The 18,556-nt window shown below is 40.6% G+C and overlaps 2 protein-coding genes across 10 annotated transcripts in view; both read right to left on the bottom strand.

Annotated features, from left to right (window-relative positions):
- Window positions 1-3,750: 3,750 nt before the first annotated feature.
- On the bottom strand, window positions 3,751-7,151 carry hoxb2a (homeobox B2a). The gene is made up of 2 exons (XM_086070552.1): window positions 6,518-7,151; window positions 3,751-4,998 (listed from the first exon to the last, which is right to left on the bottom strand). Exons 1-2 carry the CDS (start codon window positions 6,999-7,001, stop codon window positions 4,166-4,168), a joined length of 1,317 nt encoding a protein of 438 aa, XP_085926678.1. The 5' UTR covers window positions 7,002-7,151; the 3' UTR covers window positions 3,751-4,165.
- Window positions 7,152-10,221: 3,070 nt separating this feature from the next.
- The window catches only part of hoxb3a (homeobox B3a), a 44,219-nt gene continuing 35,884 nt past the window's right edge, over window positions 10,222-18,556 (bottom strand). For 8 of the 9 annotated variants that reach the window (XM_086070480.1, XM_086070495.1, XM_086070503.1 and 5 more), the window contains one exon: window positions 10,222-14,335. In XM_086070480.1, coding sequence (XP_085926606.1) covers window positions 13,461-14,335 — 875 coding nt within the window. In that variant the 3' untranslated portion in view covers window positions 10,222-13,460. The remainder of the gene's footprint in view (window positions 14,336-18,556) is intronic. The other variant, XM_086070487.1, reaches the window with a different exon arrangement.

Here is an 18,556-nt window from a genome sequence, read left to right as displayed (position 1 = left end):
CAAACTTGTCAATCATGTCTCGGAGGATGTCATTGACCACGGCCTGGAAAACGGCGGGGGTGTTTGTCAACCCAAAAGGCATGACCAGGTACTCGTAGTGCCCTAGTGGTGTGTTGAAAGCCGTTTTCCATTCATCGCCTTCACTGATGCGGACGAGGTGATAGACGTTGCGGAGATCGAGCTTGGAGAAGACACCAGCACCATGGAAAGGTGCGAATGCTGACTCGATCAAGAGGATGGTGTATTTGTTTTTTATTGTTATGTTATTCAGCCGTTGATAGTTTATACAAGGTCTTAAGGATTTATTTTTCCTACTCACAAAGAAAAAACCTGCACCAACAGGGGAGGAGGACGGGCGGATGATATCTGCAGCCAGGGATTCGGTGATGTCCTTCTCCATAGCTTCTCTCTTTGGCCTTGAGATGTTGTAGAGTCATCCATTTGGGAGAGTGGCTCCTGGCAGGAGCTCAATAGCACAGTCATAAGGCCGGTGGGGGGGTAGGGCCATGGCACGATCCCTAGAGAAGACTTGTCCAAGGTCATGATAGCATTCAGGTACAGAGGTGAGGTCTGGAAGGTCAGGTTCCTTGACACAATGGGCTGGCGCTATGGCTGATTGCAAACAATGGCTAAGACAAAAAACACTCCATGCAGTAAGCCTTAGCACCGTCCAGTCAATATCGGGGTTTTGGATTTTTAGCCAGGGTAATCCAAGTACCAAGTGTGACTGAGGGCAATCAAAAACATATAGGCAAGTGACCTCACGGTGGTTGCCTGAGAGCTGGAGAGAGACTGTCTGCTGTTCTACTCGCGACTAAATGACCATTAAGGGCTGTGGTCTTGAAAGGCGTAGCCAATGGGCGAGTCTCTATTCCCATTTGCTTGACTAGGCTGCGATCGACGAAATTCTCATCAGCCGTGCAGTCGATTAGCACAGACAGCGCCCTGGACTGGTCATTGTGGAACACCGTAGCAGCGAGTTGGAGTTGGCGTGAGGAGGGGCTATGCGTTATTTGTGAGCCTGCCCTTTTGCTGGCCTGACAGGTTAGCATGGATAAAGTGCCTTGCCCACAGTACAGGCATAGGCGATTACTATGTCTCCGCGTCTTCTCCTCAAATGAAAGCTTGGCGTGTCCTAATTGCATGGGTTCTGTAGTGTCAGAGGCGGGCGAGACTTGAGTCGGGAGTTGAATTGGCTGACTGGGTTGCACGCACAAAAGAGAGTTTGGCCTATTGGGCGGGGCTGATCGTCGCTGTCTCTGACGCTCTCTAAAACGACAATCAATCTTTATGGCTAAGTCAACAATTTGGTCGAGATTTGATGGTTCGTCTCGGGGGGCTAACTCGTCTTTTAGGGACTCATTGAGAGTGCAGAGGAATACTTCTTGAAGCGCCTCATTGTTGAACCCACTTTTGGCGGCAAGGGTTCGGAATCCAACTGAGAATTCCGTCACGCTACGGGGGCCTTGATGGAGCGACATCAGTCTTTTGGCTGCCTCTTTTCCGCGTACTGGATGATCGAATGTTTTGCGCATTTCCTCCGTGAAGTTGGAATCATTTGAACACACTGCTGATTGACGCTCCCACTCAGCTGACGCCCAAGCTAACGCGGCTCCCCGAAGACAGCCGATCAGGTAAGCTATTTTAGCTCTGTCCGAACTATAAGTGTGTGCTTGCTGCTCGAAAACCAGCGAACATTGCACCAGAAAAGCCCGGCAAGACCCCAGGTCTCCGTTGTAGGGAGTGGGAAGAGGCACGAAGGGCTCTCTAATGACTTGCGATGGTGAGGCGGAAGCAGGTGTATGCATCAGTGAGGAGGTGTGCCGGCCGGCTACTTGCAGTGCTGCTAGCTGGCTCTGAATGGAGGCGAGTGATTCAGAGAGCTCTTTTACCTTGCTAAGGAGGAGATGAAGGACTTGGTTGTGCTGTTCCAATAGAACTCCTTGTGCATTCTGAGCGTGGCGAAAGGGGTCCGTATCTGCGGGGTCCATTTTTGGCCAGATCAAAACTGTTAGGGTTCGAAGGCGTGGGATGAAAACCCGAGTGCAGACACGGGAGGCAAACAGAGTCACTTGCGACTTGGCGCTGAAGTGAAGTCCAGGTCTGGCTTTTGTAGGCTGCTAATTGTAATTACATGCACTTGGCTCCTGCTCCAGCTGTGTCTCCTCCACCTCGTCCAGCAGTGTGGTTCGCTCATGCATACATACACACAAACAGAGAATAAATGGGCAGGGTTCATGGGGAGTAAGCAGGGGCCCTGACAATAAATAATAAACCTTTAGTTTTTTAAATGTATACTTTAACTATTTTCAAGGCATTTGTTATAAAAGAGGTGATGCACCTATACAACATTGATTAACTTTGATTGACAGATTTAATCAGGTGTTTCGCCAAAACCTCCCCATGTCTGAGTGTTGAAAGTTTCCTCTTGACACTGTGGATGATAAAAATACACTGCTGACTTATTTTGCCACCCCTGTTAAGTGGGTGATCTGTCATACCTGAGTTATGCAATAGCACACACCCAGGCAGAAATCATAACAGTGACTGCGATACAAGAGATAAAGGACTACTACAAATTACAGTGTGGCAGCTGGTCGACAGACGGTGACAGCCAGAAGAGCCAGATTATTGAAACACACACAACCTATCTCTCTCTCTCTCTCTCTCTCTCTCTCTCTCTCTCTCTCTCTCTCTCTCTCCGCTCTCTCTCATTATATTATTATTATATTGTCATTACAAAACAATTCATTAATTATTATTATTATTATTATTATTATTATTATTATTATTATTATTATATTTGTAATAGTAATAGTAGTGGGTGGGGGCAATTAACTCAATACAGTTCTAGTCAAAATAACAATGACGTTTTCTCTCTGCCTCGCTTTCTCGCTCCCCCACAACACCACACGAGCCTGCACGGACGCACACACGCGCGCGCGCACATTCACGCGCACACAGCTTATCCTGTAATGGCTGCCATTGCTCATTGTTTGCATCCTGCTTTGTCTGCAGCGCCATTTTAACTCTGCAGAAGGAGGTGCAGCAGCCAAGTTAGCATAACATTAAATTCTCACAAAGGCTGCGAGGTGTTACTACCTCGTGGATATCAACGCATTCAACCTATACTATACAATATATCATATTATTATAAAACTATAAATATATAAGCCTGAACCCATTTCATCCCGATCGCCTAATGACATTTTCTATTATTTGAAATCACTTTGCAGTCGTTAGATGGTGTTTTTACATTGCTGTATTTGTTTACTAAATCTCTCAATCCTACCCACGCAAAACTATTGTTTAGCAAAATATAGCACAATCCATGTCCTCAGCCTGCTATTTTTTTTTTTTTTTTTATACTCTGGAAAATTATCAAGCTACAGCATGTTGTGTTAAGAAAAACAAAACCTTCTCAGTGAAAAATCATTTAGTAAAATTAAAAGGCACATTTACAACAACAACGATTATAATAATAATAATAATAATAATATAATAATTAAGAATATAGTTTCAATAATACTGTTCCAACAGTAAATTGTAAAGTTTCAAAAACATTGCACACATTTTTTCTATAAAACTTTATTTGAAACTATACGCTAAATAAAAAATTACAAACGCCACTTTGTAAATGTATTTGTATTTTTATTATCATTTTGTGTTCCACTATGAAAATATGTATACAATAAATTATTTGGATCTCACTAATAAAGAATCTCAATAAATAAACTAGGGTTTAAAAGTCGAATCATCAACACACGGCTTCCCTCTTGTCTCGGGCAAGAGATTTTTCCTGTTCATTTCCCCAGTTAAGATTTTCAAAAAGCCAAGCAGTTCCTGAGAAGTTTGTATTCCCCAAAAATCCACGCATTCTAAAAATTCTAAAAACTAATAGGCTAAATATCATTGTAAATTTACATTGCTGAAATGAGGGCACAGAAACATTCAAATAAAAAAGTGGTCATCTCTCGTAGTAGCTCAGTGGTACGTGTCAAAAATAATACTGGCAAAAGGATGAAAAATATATTTAAATCTCAACGTCTAAAATTTCACACTTCAATCATTCAGGAATGTTGCCGTGTTTTTTTTCCCTCCAGCAATGCAGTCTTGAGTCAGTTGAGAGCCCTCGTTTTATATGCGGTCATTCTTAGGAAAACTCTCAGAAGTTGAGATGCTGGAGGTCCATGGTGCACAGTGTGCTTGTGAACAAGTCAAAGTCCTCTTCCGAAAAATCCACCGGGCTGTCCAGGGAACTCTGAAGGCTGGGTGACATGCAGGTGTCCCCGGCAAAGAAAGATATGTCGGGAAGGTCGGAGGAGGCCGAGGAGGAGGGGATGGATGAGTCTGCTTGCTCGCAAAATGCTGGATCCGATGTTGCGACTGTGCTCGTCTCGTTCAGATGCCTTATGCTCGCGTTATCGCTGGAATTTGTAATGGTGAATGGCTCCGGGGAGTGGTATTTGGCATCAGAGTCAGAGGAGCCAGGCGCATTCGACAGCGTTGGCAGGTCGGAGCGGCTTGATAGGCCTCCCTCCTCCAGCGTGGGATGCACATTGTCTCCGCTGTCATGGGCGTGGGCGGTGGGTGCTGAGGCCGAAGATGGATTACTGCTCCCCACTTCGCTGTCCGATAGCTCCCCGGTGCCAGATGCCTCGAGCGGCTGGCTTGAGTATGGTGATGAAGCATCCGCGCCTTCGAGCGGCTCGATACAACTTGGCTCGCCGGATTCTTGGTTTCCTCCTCCCACATCGTCACCATCATCCCGGTGGTGCGTCGTCTGTCGCTTGTGTTTCATCCGCCGGTTCTGAAACCAAACTTTAACCTGTCGTTCGGTCAAGTCCAAAAGGGCCGCAATCTCCACTCTTCTTGGTCGGCAAAGATACTTGTTGAAATGAAACTCCTTCTCCAGCTCCAGCAGTTGTGTGTTGGTGTAGGCGGTGCGCAGCCGACGGGAACCCGCTCCTCCGACGTCCAGACCCGCCTGATTCGGATCTGAACGGGAAAGCATAGTGCACAGATTAAAAATATGCATTAACATTTGATACAAAGGTCGTCAAAAATAAGTGATTTCGTCATTCTATTTATATTACAACACGCGTCAGTTGTTCGCTGCACCGCGATGAAGCCACTGAAATATTATTACATGCACAATTTACAGCCTTCAAAATCAAGCTGTATCAGGCAGTGACAATACTACCCCCCGTCCCGTCTGCATATAAAGTACAACAGTTTGGAAACACCCGAATGCATCATAAACGCGCCCTCTGAATACATTCTAGCGCTAGATAGATTAGATTGATAGATAGATAGATAGATAGATAGATAGATAGATAGATAGATAGATAGATAGATAGATAGATAGATAGATAGATAGATAGATAGATAGATAGATAGATAGATAGATAGATAGATAGATAGATAGATAGATAGATAGATAGATAGATAGATAGATAGATAGATAGATAGATAGATAGATAGATAGATAGATAGATAAAAGGAAAATGCATGCATCCAAATCGTACAAAAAATTATCACGTCAGGTAGCTATAGCGCGCCTCTCGTGCAGGTGGAGCATGTTGAGCGACTGAGTGAAATCAGAGATGATAGTAAATAAATCTAAGCACAGGGACTAAAGTGCAGGGGAACGTGAATGTAAATGTGAATATTGTCGTATAGCTATGTCAAAAGAGACCCAAATCCCCAGGAAAATTGTAAAAGAAAATACGGAATTCGTATAAAGAAGAAAAAAAAAAAAAATATATATATATATATATATATATATATATATATATATATACAAATCACGCACGCATTTTTATATATATATATATATATAAATGCGTGCGTGATTTGGGTATTGATATAAACAAATATTAGTATGACGTTTAATTAGAAGCCACGGACGACACAGGTGATTTAAGGATGTCCACATTCGGCCTATATAGTTTGTGTGAATTGTGGGCTACACCCAACCCCCACCCCACCATTCTTTGACAGATATGCGTCGCCATTATATCAGCATTCAATAAGGCTATATTAGGCACAAATTATAGGTTATTTCCGGGAGGATTAGGCATATTTTAGGAAATCACAACATGTAAACGATGGTAATTATTCGAAAAGACCATGTGATGAATTGTTGTAGGCTATAGAATTTTTTTCTTAACGCACAATATATTTCGATCCTTTATTGTCATAATAAATCGGACAGAGTGCAAACCGTAATCCCTCTCATAGCAGATCCAATGCCAATGAATGAGAGCGTGCATGGCAGTGCAAAGCATAATGCAGTGGTCTAAAAATGGCTCCCCTGTTGATCCAGCATCACCGCAATGCACACGACGCACATAGACACAACACTGCTTGAGAGACAATGCATCTTCGACTGATGCGTTTAATGCAATGGTTTCATTGGAGATGAGCGGTGAGCAATCAACCATTTTAAACATATCATGCAAGTCATCCCTCACAGCCCAACCGAAAATATACACATATCCCAGCATATACCGACCTGTGGGTGACTCGATGCCCGCCGAAGCGTACCCGGAGGCGGTCGGTGACGGACACGAAGAGGCGGTAGGGATGATGGACCCACCACTGCTAGAGCTGCTCCCAGTTTTCTGGCATTTCTTGGATGACTTCTTCTCCTTCATCCAGGGGAATTCGTGAGCCAGCGCTCCCGCGGTAGATGATGCGTTCGGGGCGGGGGCCTGGCCAGGCGGGCAGGGCTGCTGGGTGAGTCGGTGGTTCGTCTGGAGGCCATTACAAACAGAAGTTCTCCGATTCTGCTGATTCCTTGAAGCTGGTCTTGGCTCGCTGGTTGTGCAGGGGCTGAGGCTCGGTATGGTGTTCTCGAAGGGAGGCGGAATTACTGTCGACTCCTTGATTGATGAAGTTTGAAATGACTCCAGGACGGCAGGGAAGGACGTCAGGCACTCTGCTAGCGACGGTTGGCTGTTTATAAAACCGATCTCTCGTTCAAATTCAAAATTCATAGCTCCTTCAAACGGATATCACGTCGAGACCCCTGAAAAATCCCTTCCCCAAAATAAAAAAGCAAAACACACTCACACACATGCACACACATACACGATCATGCAGACTCACACAGCCCTGAAACAGCTTCAAATTAAATAAAAATAAAAACGTACGAGCACTCAAGCTCCGGTCGCGACACCGTAAATGCGTGTGGCAATATAATAATTGTGAATATTGGTGATATTACAAGCGTATGGGGACCTGGGTAGGCTAAACTGAAGAACTATGGGGTGAAAATGCAGCCAATTCCTGGTCACGTGACCCCAAACAACCAATTAGAAGCCTAGGCCTGGCGGCGGCGTTGACTGTGGGAAGCTGCATAATTATGTTGTACAAAATGTGGCAAACGGGGCTATAGCACAAAATAATGCCATTGTTTTGTCATGCGAGCCGCCGGGGGGTAATTCAGTGACGAGGGGACAGCCTGAAGGCTACCGGTAGCCATGTGGACAGTGTAGGCGACCTGTCGGTGGATATCAACTCGAAGACACAAACAATAGAGGGTCGCTGATGACGGTTTAACATTCGGACATCAACACCGTTTACAACCTGGCTCATTCAAAAAATACTGCGTCAACACTTGGATCGTCAAACCGTTGTGAGAATTCATCATTTAGATATAGTGACCAAGTTGGGATTTTAGATATTTTGGACAGCAGTAGCCTATGGCTCGATTGGAAAGGTGGGACATTTTATAATGATGAGTCATGTTTGCTCTCTGTTTTATCAGAAATAAATCAATATATTAATAATAATAATAATAATAATAATAATAATAATAATAAAAATAATAATAATAATAATAATAATAATAATAATAATAAACATTTTATTAATGTGTGTTTTCAGTGCCTAAAATTAAAATGTGTTTTGATTGTAGAAGCCATTTTCGGGTCCTTAATTCGATTATCCTTGATAACATACGAAAGTCCCCCATTCCCTTTCTCAGTGTGAAGTTTGTGTTAAAAAATGTTGGTGTGTTTACGGAGGGACAGCGAGTTCACAGCGAGGTCGGTCTGCAACGGAAGGGTGTGCACTCGATCTTACGTTATAGAAAGACAACATTTTAATATGAGCTTTCATATCCGAGTTCATTGTAGGGGGAAGGGAGCATCATATCAGTGGACATTTGAGCCACAAATTGCGACAGTTTGTAAAAATTGGGAACTCGAAAATTAGGGATATTTTGAAACGGTCCATCGAGGGAGCTCCGGGTGGGTGGTGGTGATCAATCTTTGTCTGACTGCAAAGAGCCTGACGCAGCCCCTTCACCCCTTAAATGCAAACCTCCCATCCACTTCAGCCATTTTCTTGTGATATAAACATTCACTAAGAAAGCATAATGCACATATTTTATTCCAATATGATATTGGGTAAACTATAACACTTGAAGACAACCTTCATTTTGTGCACACAAGTTGTCTTAATTCTCTCTTTATCTGTAAGGGTAAAAAAAATGTGCGTGGGAGTGACGACCATTGAGCGAATGAATAGGCTGCATTTGAAACAAACACTCGGAGTTTGGTATTGTATAGAACATACACATTTTCTTTGTTAGGCCTATACTGAATTTTATAATAAGTGATCATTTGAGAAAAATATCCTTTTGGAACATGATTGTTGTTGTTTTTTTTAACTGCTATAGCTATTTCTTAACATAGTATGTTGCTAAATAAATCATTCCTGCATGCGATTATTATAACTTTATAGCTGCAAGATGAAAACAATACATTTGTTTTAACGTTGACAGTTTTCCTCAGATAGGTAACCTATTTGTATTTCTATTCAAAGCTATATTGGCCTTCATGTTGGTTGTTAATAAAACTGCGTTTGGAAGCTCTCTTGGCTCGTGTGACACTCATCGGCATGTGAGCGCACGCTCGCGGCTCAGCTAGTTTCTGTTTTCAGCAGCGCTTGCGCAGCTACAGCCAAGTTCCCTGTCTGTTTTTATGAGGCAATAAATTAGATCCAATCTCTACTTATTGGTGTTTTTATTGTCTGCTAGTCGAACGAAAATGTAAAGGGAAGTACGACCGTTATTTATGGGACCCTGATTTATGTCTCAATTCTTAGGTTCTCAGAAATGGAGGCAAGAGAGAACTAGGAAATAATTGGAGCTGTGGTGAGGCTCCAAGCCATGTGATCACGTCTTGGCGTGTCAAAGGTGTTTTCAAATAGGGGAGACAGAGCGGATTTTCACGGAGCCAATATATGTCAGCATTGACAAAATATTACATTTTGGTTCTTTTGTTGTTATTTCATGTAGGACTATCTCCTCATCTGGTGAAAAACAAACAGTTTGCTGATCACGAACAGATAATATTGCAAGTGGAAAAAAAGTTACAGTAACTATGAAGACATCTTAAAGCCAATTATAGCAGAGTAAATCATATTCAAGAAACCCCATTACATGCAACTGTGTTATGTAACATAAACAATAGATTGTGTTCAATTGAATATTATCAGACAAATATAGACAAATTCCTGGTGGTGAAGATATTTGTTATGCAAGCAGCCTATAACAAATTTCCTAGGATTCAGTTATTAACGCTTCTAAGCTCTATTTATCATCGAACTTCATATAGCATCTAGAAGCAAAAATCTAAAGATTTGAAAATGAGGGGAAACAGCTTCAAAGCAACAATAGAGCTGACCCAGTGTGACCCCGTAAAATCCTTTTGAATTCAATTGTTCTTGCATTGATTGTATTCATTTACCTTATTATAGAACTGTCAAACGATTAAAAAAATTATCAAATTAATCACGTTAGAATTTTGATTAATCACGATTAATCGCTTAATTAAAAAGGCTTTTTATCCCCCAAAAATTGCCCTCCAAATTTAAAGAGCACCTGTTATGTGTTAATTCTTTCCACATTTAATGTTATCAGGACGTCAACATTATTTGATCTACTGCACATGCTCATCCGCCTCTTTTTCTAATCAGTTAATTGCTTGCATAATTCAAAATGGAAAAAAATGACCCAGATAGTTTGACATCAACACATTTAATGAATGTCATATATGCAAACTTTTATTAAATGCTTTACTTTAATGCATGTAGTTATGTTTATTGTCAAACACAACTAGTGCTACCTTGAACGTAACCATCCTATGTCAATAATCTGTGGTCAAAATTAATAGTGCGCTCAATTTAACAGCACTAATGTATATATATATATAAATATATATACAGCATATTAAATTTTCTGCCATAGAGGATGTTGAAAAAGTGAATGAAACTCTGAATAAAGTAACATTTTATTAAGGAATTGCTGGACAGACAACTCTATAAACAATTAAATAAAAAGTTGATAAAGGGCAAATAAAGAAGTAATTGTTCTCCAAAAAGTTCTATTTCCCCCCAGCTAATACATCAATCAAAATTCTACAGTATGCATGGATGGGTTACCAATCCCCATCCTTGTCATATCCCTGTACATGTCAAGACAATTATGTACAAGGGTAACTGTAGGAACTTAAAAAGTACTTATTCCTTATCAAAATACAATAACTAAAAATGTAACTTCAGTACAATTGACAAAGAAGAAACACAATGCAGTTTTTTTCTTTCATAACATGTAAATGCTAGAAAATTACAGTATTTTTTCTCAATATAAATACATAATGGATAAATAATGATAATGCAGAGACAAGTCTTTTAAACTGGCTATCAAATAAATATTTTATATGAATGTTCACTTGAACTCACATTTGAAAGACTCTGATTGAAGAGCCTTCCTTCAAAATAAGATTTTATTTGTTATTTTTTTATTTGTACCTTAAAAATGTAAACTCTAAGTGCAACAGTGATGCCCAGATGCAAAAATTTGCATTTGTGTAAATCACACTTTTAAAAAAATCTATGAGTGTATTTCCAGAAGATCAAAGAGTGTAAACAGGACCACAAAGATGTAATGCTTTTAACACTGAGTTAATTAGTTTTAAAAAGGTTTCTTCATTTTTGTGTATTGCCCAAACAACTCTTTGATTGATCAAACAAATAAACCCATTTTTTTTATGTGTACACATTTCTGGGACTAACATTTTTCTTCAAATATATACCCTGTATCCATTTTAAAAGTCAAGATATGTGAGGAAAAAAAACAAAAAAATATATATATAAAATAATGATGCCCAACGATTTATGTAAACCCTTCCATTAGTGAAAGCGAGGGAGAGAATGGGCGTAAGCATAAATAAAAGGCATTCTCAACTCTATACCCTGTATCAATGATTTGCGAAAAGAAGGTCATAAACAAACGTAACAATGTAAGCAGCTGGTGTTACCTGACTGCACATTTACCAACAATAGGAAACTAGCTTAGCATTGCTGTGTGTACAAAGGGTGGTATGCTAAAGTACTTAGAAAGACATTGTATGTCTGTCATGGTAGGAATCTACAGCCTTGGAGCGTTCCAAACAGTGGGAGAAGAAGTGATTGTAGGTGTTAAATTTGTGTATAGATGCATAAATAGTATCATAGAAAATTGTTGCCCAAGTCAGAAGTAATGTGCTGTTGTGACATATTGATCACAATGGGTTAGTGATTAAATGTGGATCCACACAGACATGTGGCAGGAGGTGAAAAGAGACAGAGGATCACGAATCAGTGTTTTTATGCACTTACTGGACAGGCAAGAGTGAAGAGTGCCAGCTATTCTTTCCTCTCTCTAAGAGCTCAACACGCTCAGCTCAGTTGACAACATGTGTTGCCTGGAGGTGAAGAAAACTCACAGTCATTAATCTCGCCACCTCAGTAACTTCCCATTAAACACTCCACTATTTCATCTGGAAGACCTGTTTGTATACGGGTCTTGTGGGGTTTCTATTATTTAAATGAGATCTCGCTCTGTTATTTAAAACGAATATTAATAAGTGGCTCAATTGAACAAAGATTTTGAGATCTATGGAGATCAGTTCAGGTTACTACCGAGTTTGGAATTGGAACGCTTTTAACATTAGCTTTTTATTAGATATATTAAAGACAAATGCCTCTTTTTCGGGTTGTGGTTTTGTCATTTCTACTTAGTGTACTCACAAGTTTGGCAGTATCACACAATGCTATTTTTTTTCTAACTTTTATCCATACCACTTGTCCTGATTGGGGTCGTTGGTTACTGGAGAAATCACAGCTGAGTTTGGGTGAGAGGCGGGTAACACTCTAGACCAGTCAATTTAAAAGCAGTGGGCCCCAACCACCGGTCCGTGGCCTGGTGCTGATCCAATAACAACCCCGCCCTGTCAATTACCTCTCCTAAAGGACAATATACGTTGGACTGAGAGATTATATGATCGAGAATCGTAATATTACGGTCACCAGCTGTGAGCATATCAGACGCCGTGGAAATGTGTGTGACAGCAGCCGATCAAAGTTGACATTTTCCTTCTCTACTTTCTACTAGTAAACAATGACTCAGTGTACTGCTAAAAGTCCTTTGTCTGAAGATTAAGCTAGTTTGATGAGCAAAGTTCGTCACCATTGCAAAGCAACGTGAAGTAAATGAAACCATTGTGCATGGTATATCCTCAAAAACTGGTAACCCAACAATTCCTGTTGAATCATTTGAACAAGTACCAACCAAGTGATTATGTGGAAAATATGAAAAGGCGAGCAGCGTTTGCACAGCCTGCCTATGTAAACATTAGCAGTTTAGTCGCTACTCACTAGCCGTGCATCCATCGGACCAAAGCAGCAGTCAATCGTGTAGTTTTTTGATCATGGACAATAGCACGTAGCAACGATAACACAGAATGTAGGATAATCTTAAAACTTTTACTGGATTTACACTTTGTGTACTTCATACGTTAATAAAATGGTGAAACACTCTCTAGTTACCTTCGTTTTTAAGACAGATGCTTGAAAACTAGCAATTTAAAAACAAGGTAAAGTCGTGATAATGAGCCCTTGGGGAAAACGTTGCCGGCCCACGAACAGCATCTGAACCAATCTATGGCGCAAAAAAGGGTTGGGGACTACTGATTAAAGTGTACTCAATTTGCCTAACAAAAATTTTTGGCGAGTGTGGGAGGAAGCCAGAGCTCCCAAACAAAGACATGCCGCCCACTGTTACCCTGTACCGTACTGCCTGTTCCTAATTTACTGTATAAGTGTAAACACATAGAAGTACATGGTGAGTTTTCTGTTTGAGATTAATGAATACAAATTCAAATGGATTTCTAAGAGTAAAACACATTGACATATTGCTAACATCAATGGGTAGAATTTATGAGCCAAAACATTGATTACTTCCCAAAGTGTCTGGAAAGCATATACCACTGAATTGCTCCTCTCTGTCTCATTTCTGTCTCTAATGACACCCCTTTTCCTGCAAGTGAGTCCCCAAGTGTTAGTTCAGCCCGTTAATGAGTCACATTACTTGTTCTGTGTGGTCGTCCTTCATTTTCTTCCCAATGCTACAGGTGAGTGAGCTTGGGTGCTTCTTGGATTCTGCCCTGAGTCGAGGTATGGTGCGCCGAGAGCTCTGTATACGTTGCATGTGTGGGCGGGTCACAGGGACCTGGAGGAACCCCTCCACTCACATGATGCTGGTTAGTGGCTGACATGGGCCCTGCACCATTGTATTCAATGGTTTGGTGATGGGATAGTGTGGGGCCAAGGTGATTTAGGCCATACATGGAGGGCCCGGAGCCAAGCATGGGTTCCACATAGCTGCCACCCCCCACATACACTGGACTGGCCTGCATGCTAGTGGGGGTTCCAAAGCTGGTACTGTTGGCCTGTACTAGGCCGTGGTGAGGATGTGGCTCACCGTAGTCTTGGTCTTGGTGACTATACTTCTGTTGTGGAGGGCAGCCCTTCATTGGAAGATTGGAGTAGGCAGTGGACATGGAGTAAGAAACTCCTTGGTGAGGTTTACCAAAGGATGGGGGAGATGGGGCATCATAGGCTGACCCTCCACCCCCACCTCCCCCAACCATTGGGAGCATTGAGTTGAGATAACTGGCAGAGGATTGCATGGGCAGAGGCGGTGAGCTAGTTGGTGAAGGCCCTCCTGAGCTGGAACTTAATCCTTTGGACTTCTGGTCCTTTTTGTACTTCATGCGTCGGTTCTGGAACCAGATCTTGATCTGGCGCTCAGAAAGGTTGAGCAGGTTGGCCATCTCCACACGCCGTGGACGGCATAGGTATCGATTGAAATGAAACTCCTTCTCCAGTTCTACAAGTTGGCCGCTGGTGTACGCTGTGCGTGCTCGCTTAGATGATGCGGATGACCCGCCAGTAGGACTTTTCTCCCCGCCACTGCCACTTTCACCTCCACCTGATGCTGCTGAGAGAGGAGAACGTTATCAGCGGACACTTGACAGGGAAATAACAGCAGGATTGAAATAGGAAAAGCTAAAACTATGTTTTGTAATACTTCGTTCCTCACTCTCAAAAATGTATTTTTATACGTTTTTTTTCAAATATTATTTTTTATGCTAAGAGCATACAGAAGGCTTTGATGCAGTTTCTAACCTGAAGAGGTCGCTTAAAGCAATGGTTGTGTGCATGATGTGGGACACATGTTCCATTAATAATAATCATTATTTGAAATATTGTTTATTAAAACAAATATTCCCACAGTTACAAGAGACAGCAATGAACCAGCAATGAAAAAAATAATAATAAAAAAGAAATTAAATTTTCATTTTAACTGTTTTATTTGAGATTCAATTTGGTTAGTAGAGGGGGTGGGACAAGAGAAAATTAGCATTTTAGGGGTACCAGACTTGTTTTGTTTTTGTTTTTTAATATATTTTCAAGCATTCTTTTCTCTTAGTTGTGTTAGGACAAGTCATTTTACTTAGAAACTGCATGTTTTAGTATTTTGTATGTGAATTACTTAAAATTTGATGGGTGGGACAAAAGATGTACTTCAATTCTGGAATGACCCATATTGCTGTGCAATCTATTTGTTTTAGTTTGGCAGAGTGACTAACGCCTCCCGTGCTGTCACGTGACTGTTTCCCCAATCCAACGTAAGCACTACTGACATTTGACTCCATTTCTCCAATCAAACGGACCCAGACTCCATAGCCCAGCACAGAAGTTAAGTGGCTCATTTAAGTGATGCATAGCAGAAACAGCAAAGGAAACAACACCGTTCACTTGCAGTCAGAAGAGACAAAAAAACCCTGGACTCACATTCAATCTATGTTACTGTACGAAATGCAAAAGAGAACAGTTATGTCATGCACTGGTGTCTATGTCTGCCCAAAAAGGTCATCATTTCAGCCTACAAAAACTCCACTTAAAACATGAGAAATGGTGCAGGTTTCTAATCTCTGTCTCGTAAGCCTTGAGCGGATTCACAAGTGTGTTTCCTGTGGCTGTATTAATTTATGTTTATAAAGATTTGGTTTGTTTTAGTTAAAGCAGTGGATTTTAATAATCAAACATTGGAATAATATTACTGACAAAGTCGTTCAATTATCTTTTTAATAAAATGATTGCTTAACATTAGAATTATGTAAGGCATATTTCTGGTATGAGGCCGATTTGATACATATCGAGTAGAGTTGTACACCAATGGGTGTTAATTTGGTCAGATGCTCGTGGTAAATTACCGTAATAATAGAATCATAATTTGCGGACTTGAATCAAATGGAGTAACATCACTGGAAAAGGTGTTTTGTTTACATCGTAGCGGTTTACCGAGTCTGTATTTAAGACAGTTTGACAGTTACAGACTTAAACCATGTGGAAACGCCAATTGGCGCATCTTAAAATAGAGTGTGTATGGAGCCTATACACTCAAAATCATACCTGATGCTCTTTGACAATGCTCTAAACCTTTTCATGGCACTCCCTGCAAATCTTCTCTGGTGATATGACATCAAGTAAACACACCCATGTTGATCCAGAGGGTTTTTTCTTTACGATTGTTAATAAGGGTGGGAATCTTTGAATGTCTCACGATTCGATTCAATTCCGATTTTTGGGTGCGCGATTCGATTCAGAATAACTTTTCGATTGAGAACGATTTTGATTCAAAATGATTTGTTTGACAATGATTTTTGCTTCAATTTAAAGATATTCAAGGAATCGTAATGATCTACTCCAGTCTGACTCACTAATGGTAATTAGTGCTCTACTCGTGGCACGTTTATCACTCAAAAGAACGGCTCCATGCTGCAAAAAACAACTTTTATTGAAATAACTTCATCGTGACTTTTTCCTTCTATTCTGTAATGTGGCTACAACTTAACAGTGTATCAGACTGCGTGGAACCACACTGCCCCTAAGTGGCCAAATCGGGTACAACATGAACACCAATAAAGGCACACACAAACAAAGGGAAGACAGTATAAAATAATTTAAATAAAATCAACATTTAAATCGATTCTGAATTGTACTAAAAGAGAATCGCGATTATTATGAGAATCGATTTTTTGGCACACCCCTAGTTGTTAGTTCAAAGGCCAACAGCGCAACAAGTACAACAAAACATTTTAAAATGCTACGTGATTATTATGAAATAGGAAGCAAAACACGTACATTTAAAGGCAAGCGGCTGTCCGCATAGATATCAATACATAGATCCTCCCCTCTGAGTGGCCGGGTTGAGCAAGTTCCACGATGGTCTTACAGCCCCAATGTCTGATGTTTGCAACAAACCTATCTGTTTCAAAATCACTAAAAGAATTAAATGCGTTCTAACAAACTTTTTGGCGCCGTAGTCTTGGTCTTGGTGACTAACACACGCAAGATTGCGGCTATATGCACATCATCAATAAGCTATAAGGCTTGCTCTATTGCTAATTATGAACTATGAATTGAGCTAGTTCATTTTAAAATTTGTGAGCTGAACTTTGAACTAGTTAGCGTAGAAAATAAACAATCTGATGTAGAAACAATGATGAAATAGATAACATTCGTTAATGTAGACGTAAATCATAATGAACTTAACTCTACAAAATAACATTCTTACAATATGTGCAAACGTTCTTACAATAATACTACAATATTTTCAAACGTGTAAACAACCACATTTTCCCAAGCATTGTTTGTAAATCCAAAGAGACTCCAAACTTTAGGTTTTTATTTTCTTGGTTCGTTGACACTCATTTTCTCTATGTGAATCATCTGTTTCACCAGTGCTGGCGCTATACCATCAGTTGTTTTTTCCGCAGGCACAAGCAAGCCGGCGCATAAAAAATGCATTTAGCATCATTGTGGGCGTGGACACAGCCATTTTTATACATCTATCAAAGTGGCTCATATCATTCTCTTTAAATGCAGCGCACTGATAGTCGTTGACATGGGAAAAGAAGAAACTGATTTGCTCGAGTCAAATCCAATGACACCACCCACACGCCAGCAGAGCTCTGAATATATCTGCCTGTGCCCCGATCAAATACACCAAAATTGCATTATACGTGCTCCAAAACCGAGATGTGGTTCCAGTCGGTATATAGTTTAGACGACTTTCTGCCACGCTGTCAGATGTGTGAAAGGACCCACTCGGAATACCTAGCATGGTGCAAAACTATGAACCAACAACGTGCCTGCCTGCCTGACAATCATAAAACGCCAGCATTTCTGCATGCACTCTAAAAAAAATAGAGACCCAAGTATCACTATAGCCAATCAACAATCCAAATCCAAAATCAATTCAGCTAAGGTTCCCTTGCTGATTCGTATAGATTGAGGAGTCTGTACCGACATAGCCGTATCTGACACCTTCGTGAATAATTATCATGTCATATTGGTCTAGTGTTCCTGACCTTAATTTCTAACCTTTTAATTTACCATTGGACATATTTCCAATGGTCTTACAGTGTTTAAAATGAGCACACAAACCTTACAGCAGAAAAAGTAGAGGTATAACCATAACTCAGACTGCAAAAATTACTAAATAAACAAGACTGTCTGACATAGCTTTTAGGTCTCCAGATGCTCTCAAAATTTGTTCGTCAACAAGAACAACTTAATAAATCATGTATGTTTCATAGTAAACAAAATTCACACAGAAAAAGCTATCAACACACAGATACCAACACGCATACAAACACATATGCAGTATTAGAATAGGCTAGCTACATATAAACAAATTGCAATAGAGCCGCACTTTGTCAACTGTGAGATCTGGTCACTAGAATGTTGCACCACATCATGCTCTTCTCTCATTGATTGAGGATACATGCACATGTCCAACTTTTAATGAGAGACACTACGTTAATGTTTGTGTGCCCCAGACCAAATATACAGTACGTCACTAACCAGACTACGAAGAAAAAATTAACAACTTTGTTCATCACTTACTATATACTAGTTATCTTTCTCAACTAAAAATAAATATAAATATCGATCCTTCCATTTTTGTATATTGTTGCTGCTATTTGAAAAACACTTACCGTATTTTCACGACTATAAGGTGCACTTTAAAGTCTTAAATGTTCTCAAAAATTGTCGATGGGCCTAAAAGTGAGGTGTGCCTTATGTGTGGACCGAGGTAAAAAATCTGACTGGCTGTGTGCCGTTGACACATTGCTTATATACATGAAAG

This window comes from Leptonotus elevatus, chromosome 1 (genome assembly GCF_054856555.1).
Source record: "Leptonotus elevatus isolate MCC_2025b chromosome 1, RoL_Lele_1.0, whole genome shotgun sequence".
In the NCBI taxonomy this organism is placed as follows: domain Eukaryota; kingdom Metazoa; phylum Chordata; class Actinopteri; order Syngnathiformes; family Syngnathidae; genus Leptonotus; species Leptonotus elevatus.
This window is presented reverse-complemented; position numbering and strand designations above follow the sequence as displayed.